Source organism: Mandrillus leucophaeus, unplaced genomic scaffold (genome assembly GCF_000951045.1).
Source record: "Mandrillus leucophaeus isolate KB7577 unplaced genomic scaffold, Mleu.le_1.0 Scaffold11, whole genome shotgun sequence".
Taxonomy (NCBI): domain Eukaryota; kingdom Metazoa; phylum Chordata; class Mammalia; order Primates; family Cercopithecidae; genus Mandrillus; species Mandrillus leucophaeus.
In genome coordinates this window covers 830,631-837,615 of record NW_012099209.1, presented here as the reverse complement: position 1 = coordinate 837,615, position 6,985 = coordinate 830,631, and the positions used below count along the sequence as shown (strand labels likewise).

Genomic DNA, 6,985 nt, shown 5'->3' with positions numbered 1-6,985 from the left:
GCCCCGAGTTCCGCGTCCTCGGCTGGGACGCGGGGCGACCTCGGGCAAGCAGCTTGACCGCCCGGTGCTTCGCTTCCTCCGCTACGAAATGGGGCCGATGACGCAGCTCAACCTCGTAGGCGTCGTGTGAGGCTGAAACGCGCTTAGATCGGCGCCTGGGTCTTTACTGTGATGTCGCTCTTGGAATTACCGTTATGCGGTGAACAAGTGGTGGGCGACCAAAGTATCCCCTTTAATCCTCCCATGAGCTTTATTCTGTGCTCCCAGTTTACTGGGGAGATGATGGAGACCCAGCGAGGGGAAGTGACTTGCCTAGGGTAACACCCCATGAGCAAGAAAGAAGTTGAATAGTGACCGAGAGCTAGGCATGGGTGATCCTGAGGCTGTATTTGTCTAGTTTTGTTAATTCTGCCAGTGTTGATCGTGCCAGGTGCAAACTGAAGTGAAATTGGACAGCAAGAGGAATCACTCCACCGCCCCTTGGCCGTAACCGATAGATTGACAGTAGCACTTCCCAGGTACAGGTGTACCTGAGGCTCGCACAGGTTGTAGGGACCCCCCTCAGGTCGCAGCAGGTTCACCCAGGAGCCCATTCGGTTTGAGGCCACAGCCCTAGCTCAGTCCCCAGAGGGAATCTGTGCTCTTGTCTCTTTCTGGCTCTGAGACTGCCCCGGAGGTGACCTGTGTAAGAACCTGTGTGTCTTTGTTTTGCAGCCAGGAAAAAGGAGGAAAAAGCAGGTGTGAACCGTTAGGAAGCTGTCGGGTTAGGAGGAGCCTGTGGGCGACCACAACTCCTGGCACCTGGCGAACATTTACTAAGTTGCCTCTCCCCACGGTGGCCTGGAAGTGTCCCCAGCATTGCCTGGGTCTCACTTTGGGGTGCTGGGAGCCCGCTTCAGAGGAGGTGGCCGCAGGGACCAGTGGAGCCGCCCTTGGTGATGGGAGCAGGAGTTACAGTGCCCTGGGCGTGGCCCTGCCCCTTCACTTGCCCCCCCCAACTACTTGCCCCTCCTGTGTTGCTGGTGTCTGTTCCTGGATCCCTTCTCTTCCCACTAGATCAGGCTGAAACCCTGAAACCCCTAGTCATCCCAGACTCTCCCTCTCCTGCACCCCCACGGCTAATGAGTCAGCGATTCCTATCTCAGGGTTCCTTCTTTCCTATTACATCAGGCTTCATTCTATTTTTATTTGTATTTGTATTTATTTATTTACTGAGATGGAGTCTCACTCTGTTGCCCTGGCTGGAGTGCAATGGCGTGATCTTGGCTCACTGCAACCTCTGCCTTCCCGGTTCATGCCTTTCTCCTGTGTCAGCCTCCCGAGTAGCTGGGACTACAGGTGCATGCCACCACCCCGGCTCATTTTTGTATTTTTAGTAGAGATGGGTTTCACCATGTTAGCCAGGATGGTCTGGATCTCCTGACCTTGTGATCCACCCGCCTCAGCCTCCCAAAGTGAGGTAACTGCCAGGACCACTCCTAGTACCTGTCTGTCAAGATGTTGATCTTCCCTTTCTTTGAAGGAGCTCTGTGTTTTGTTCACCACTGTGTCTCTACTGGTATACAGTCAGTGCATCAATGTCTGGTGAATGAATGAACCCAGGGATAATTTGAGATCTCCTGTGATCTCTTCCACGGAGCTCTCATTACCGTCATCTCTTCTCAGTTCAGATGTTCACCTATGCCTTCTTGCCCAAGTGACCAGGGCTGGCTACTCCTTTTGTCCCTCTTCCTGTTGAGGTGGCTCAGCCTCACTGAAATTGTCCTCAGGCAGCCCTTGGACTGGGCTGTCTGAGCTTCAACTAGCAGAGGCACCTCGCCGGCTTCCCTGTGCTTCTTGGGCAGTGAGATGAACAAGACCTCTCTCTCTCTTCTCTTGCAGGAAGCCTGCAACTGGCCCCACCAATCCTAGCAGCGCCAAGAAGAAGGAGAAAAGAGTTCAAGGTGAGCAGTGTCAGGATCTCTTTAAGGAACATGGTTTTCTTCTTTCATTACTTGCTTTTGGAGGAAGGAAAAAACAGGCCAGAAAAGGCGGCCTATGGCTTTACTTCCTTGTAGTCACACCTCTGGGGATTGTGAATTTGGCCGTCCCAGCCCTGCGGCGAGGGCTGTGTCAGGAACCGTGGTGGTCATTTTGAGCAGTGGCTTCCCTTGCGGCCATGGGGGTCATGGACTGTGTCCGGGACATGTCCCCTGGAAGCGTGGGTGCGGAGACCATGGAGATCATTATCTAAAATCAAACTCTTGTCTTTTTTTTGAGACAGGGTCTCGCTCTGTTGCCCAGGCTGGTCTCGAACTCCTAACCTCAAGTGATCCTCCTGCCTCCGCCTCCCAAAGTGTTGGGATTACAGGCATTAACCACTGTCCCCGGCCTAAAATCAAACTCTAAATTCCCACTGCGTAAGCGTGTCAGTCTCATGAGGGGTGCCTGTACGTCTGACGTCCACCTATTGGTCTGGGGTCACCGTTAACAGCCTCCCCTACAAGCCAGGATCACACCGCTGCACTCCAGCCTGGGCGATGGAGTAAGACTCTGTCTCAAAACAAAAAAAAAAAAGGAAATGTGGCTGGACATGGTGGCTCACGCCTGTATCCCAGCACTTTGGGAGGCCGAGGCGGGTGGATCATGAGGTCGAGAGTTCGAGGCCAGCCTGACCAACATGGTGAAATCCCATCTCTACTAAAAATACAAAAATTAGCTGGGCATGGTAGTAGGTGCCTGTAATCCCAGCTACTCAGGAGGCTGAGGCTGGAGAATGGCTTGAGCCCGGGAAGTGGAGGTTGCTGTGAGCCACGACCACGCCACTGCACTCCAGCCTGGGTGATGAGCGAAAGTCTATCTCAAAAAAAAAAGGAAATGCTCGGCTTGCATGGTAGATTCTAGAGTGCATCGTTGGAGGTCAAGACAATGATACAACGAGGTATTTTCTCAGTGTGTGCAGTGTTGCAGGGCCAGATTCAGTGAGCTTACAGCAGGATTTTATTTCCAAGTGAGGCAAGGTTTGTGTGTTTCAGCATCGCTGGGTGAGTTGTCTTTTTATTTCCCGACCACTTATTCCCAAGTTCTAAACATCGCATGTTAATCTCACATATGACACCTGGCATATGTATGAGCTACCTCATTCTTGGACAAGAATTGTATCCTTCTTTATAACATTGCTTTTGTGGAAAATTCAGCCTGTTTGTTTATTTGTCTATTTATTTTTTTGAGATGGAGTCTCGCTCTGTCACCCAGGCTAGAGTGCAGTGGTGCAGTCTTGGCTCACTGCAGCTCCTGCCTCCCAGGTTCAAGTGATTCTCTGCCTCAGCCTCCCGAATAGCTGGGATTACAGGTGCGCGCCACCACCCTGGCTCATTTTTGTGTTTTTAGTAGAGACAGGGTTTCACCATGTTGGCCAGGCTGGTATCGAACTTCTGACCTCAAGTGATCCGTCCACCTCAGCCTCCCAAAGTGCTGGGATTACAGGCGTGACCCACTGTGCCTGGCCAGCCTGTTTAAAAAGTTATATCCTAGTTTTCTGGAAACTTGAAAGTGCTTTTCTTTCCCTACCGTCCAAGGCAGCCCAAGCCTGAGATCCTTCTTGTTGAGTAAAACTCTTTGCTGATACTACTAGAAAGACCCGAGCTGGATGGTCTCTCTGCTGGGAACTGGGGATATCCTTTCTCTCAGCTGTTCGATCATCATCCAGGGGGAGACTCTTTATGTGGCTTGGTTCTGTCCCTGGGACCCCACCTGGTCCTGGCCTCAGCCCTTAGAGACCTGTATCATGAGAATGGTCTCCCAATTGTCCATATCTGCCGGGCACCCACCTGCACCCACACTGGCTCTGCAGGCATGGCGCATTTCTGCCCTGAGGCTGCCCAGATTGACAGCCCGGCCCTTTGGCTGACTGCAGGATCCTTGTTAACTCTTGAGGGCACCTCCTTTCCTCTCAAGGTAGCAGCTGCAGCCCCAGTCCCCAACAGAAGAATCAGCTGGCGCAAAGATGTGGTTGAAGTCACAATCTCACTTGACTGAACTCTCAAGCTGTGTGACATTGAGGATGTCGCTCTCCCTGGGTTTCTTCAGTACAAAGGCAAACCTCTGAGCTCTATGGCACTGATACGATGCCGAACTATTCTTTTTTGTTTTTTATGAGACAGAGTCTCACTCTGTCACCAGGCTGGAGTGCAGCGGCACAATCTCGGCTCACTGCAGCCTCCGCCTCTCGGGTTCCAGCGATTCTCCTGCCTCAGCCTCCCAAATAGCTGGGATTACAGGCATGTGCCACCACGCCTGTCTAATGTTTGTAGTTTTAGTAGAGACGGGGGTTTCTCCATGTTGTCCAGGCTGGTCTCGAACTCCTGACCTCAGGTGATCCGCCTGCCTCGGCCTCCCAAAGTGCTGGGATTACAGGCGTGAGCCACTGCGCGGGGCCTAGAATCATTCATTTGACACATTCTTGAGTGCCTACCCCGTGCCAGGTGGTGGAACATAGCAGCACGCAAAGGAGACAAAAATCCCGGGCCCCCGGGGCTCTAGGGAGGAGGTGGGCATTGCATGAGAACCACAAGGAGGCTGTGGGTGCGCTAGCAGATGCTGTGACGAAATGGCAGGCAGGGGCAGGGGTGCTGTGGTCTGAACTGAGCAGAGCCTTGAGAGAGGGAGGTGCCTGCAAGGGGATACACAGCAAGGAGGTCCACGCAGCAGAGCGGCCGAATAGAGCACGTGAGAGGTGACAGAGTGATAAGGGTAGAGGCAAGTTGCTGGTGACACAGGGCTCAGAAGGTTCCTGGAGGCACTCAGGCTTCCTGAGCCCGTGGACCCAGCACGCCAGCCTGTCTCAGCCCTGAAGGGCAGCTGGAGGCTGATGGAAGGTTTCAGGAAGGAGAGGGCGAGCAATGGTTGTGCCTGGTGGCTCAGATGACCAGGACTGAGAATGGACCACTGGGCTCAGGAGCAAGGGAGGTCACAGTGGTCTTGTCCAAAGGTGTTCTGGTGCAGTGGTGTGTCTGCAAGCTGGACTGTAGGGGGTGAGATTCAAGGGAAGAAGAAAGGAGAGGAAGAGGAGCTAGTGACTAAAGAACTCTGGAGTGTTTGCTGTCGAGGGGATGGGAGAAATAGGGGGAGGCCGAGAGTGCAGGTAGGAGGAAGAATGACCGCCAGCATCTGGTGGAGAGAGGAGCTGTGGGGACTGAGGCAGGGAGGTGGGAGTTGCGGGGCGTTTCCTTGTGGAAGTGAGGGCTGGGCTTTAGCGCCCAGAATGGGGGTGCTTTACCTGGGAGCACAGAGGTCCATTCACAGGGCCAGGGGGATGCAACCCTCAGGACTGGAGGTGACTGCTTGTAGTGGCTGGAGGGTCTCCTGGGGCCACTTCTGTTTTTCCAATGAAGGAGGAAACAGGTCACCGGCTGAAACTGAGGGTTGGGCCAGGTGTAGGAGGTGGGAGGAACAGGTTTGGGTGGGGGAGGTCCGGGAGAGGGCTGGGGGACAGAACGGAACCAACCGGATCCAGTCCAGACTCCTGCCCCCAGAAGCTGAGGTGACAGGTGGCATTTGTTTATCCACAGTCATGCTCCCAGGAGTAGCCCTGGCAGGAGACGTGGGGTCGGGCTGTCACCAGGGATTTGGCTCTGTCTGAAGAGGGCCTGGGTGTTGGGCATGTCTCAGGGCAGGGGGTCCCAAACTGAGTAAGGCGCAGGGGAGTAAAAGATAGTAGCAGGAGTGAGTCCTAGACACACGCAGGCGGGGGAAGGGGCTGTTGGGGTCACATAAGCTGGGAGGAAGGAGTAAGCCACCTGGAGGCAGTCAGTGAAAGCTCTTCTTTCCCTCCCCCTTGCCTGAGTGCACTTGCAGCTTTGACCTTGGGGGGTGTTCCTTGATCTTAGCTCCTCAGGAACTCTGCGACTCCACAGATGGCTTGGGACTTGCATACAGTAGGCGTCCCATGCATGCTCGAGGCTGCTGAAGGATGTGATCAGAGGCAAGCAGGAGGAGTGATGACCTCTGTTCTGGTCACTGAGTAGGGAGGGCCCCTGGCATGTGGGTCTCTGGGGCGTGGGGTCTGGGTGTGTGGGGTCTTCGGTCCTTTGTAGTTTTGTTGTGCACCAACAGTGTGTCTCTACAGGTGGAAGAGTGATTGAGTCCCGTTATCTGCAGTATGAAAAGAAGACAACCCAAAAGGTAAGGCCGCACCCACCTTCCGTTTGCAGCAGATCTGAGCGAGGTTCTGAGTAACTGGGATTCTGAAACTAGTCATGGGAGGCAGTCACAACCTGGTCCTGAAGGAAGCATTTTGGGGTCTTCACCCAGGTGCTTTTGAGACCATCAGCCCTTCATGCTGCCAATTGTGAGTCTCTGTCATTGGCGGCTTATGGCTATAAGCATCTCTTTTACGAAGCTCTGATCTCCATTGAAACATAATACTGTTCTTACCTTTTTTTTTTTGTTTTGGAGACAAGGTCTCTCTCTCTGTCATCCAGGCTGGAGTGCAGTGGTGTGATCACGGCTCACTGCAGCCTCAACCTCCCAGGCTCAAGCCATCTTCTCACCTGAGCCTTCTCAGTAGCTGGGACCAAAGGCATGTGCTACCACACCAGCTAATTTTTAAACGTTTTTGTAGAGACGGGGTCTCCCTATGTTGCCCAGGCTTGTCTTGAGCTCCTGAGCTCAAGTAATCCTCCCGTCTTGGCCTCCCAAAGTGTTGGAATGACAAGCGTGAGCCCTTGCGCCCAGGCTATTCTTTTTTTTTTTTGAGACAGAGTCTGGCTCTGTCACCCAGGCTGGAGTGCAGTGGCCGGCTCTCAGCTCACTGCAAACTCCGCCTCCTGGGTTTACGCCATTCTCCTGCCTCAGCCTCCGGAGTAGCTGGGATTACAGGCGCCTGCCGCCACGCCCGGCTAATTTTTTGTATTTTTTTTTTAGTAGAGACGGGGTTTCACTGTGTTAGCCAGGATGGTCTCGATCTCCTGACCTCGTGATCCGCCCGTCTCGGCCTCCCAAAGTG

At 53.8% G+C, this 6,985-nt stretch overlaps 1 protein-coding gene across 1 annotated transcript in view; it reads left to right on the top strand.

The window, feature by feature from the left end:
* Positions 1-6,985, top strand: part of HAUS8 (HAUS augmin-like complex, subunit 8) — a 33,529-nt gene that overhangs the window by 7,330 nt on the left and 19,214 nt on the right. The window contains exons 3-4 of the mRNA XM_011991032.1: positions 1,882-1,943; positions 6,107-6,162. Coding sequence (XP_011846422.1) covers positions 1,882-1,943; positions 6,107-6,162 — 118 coding nt within the window. The remainder of the gene's footprint in view (positions 1-1,881; positions 1,944-6,106; positions 6,163-6,985) is intronic.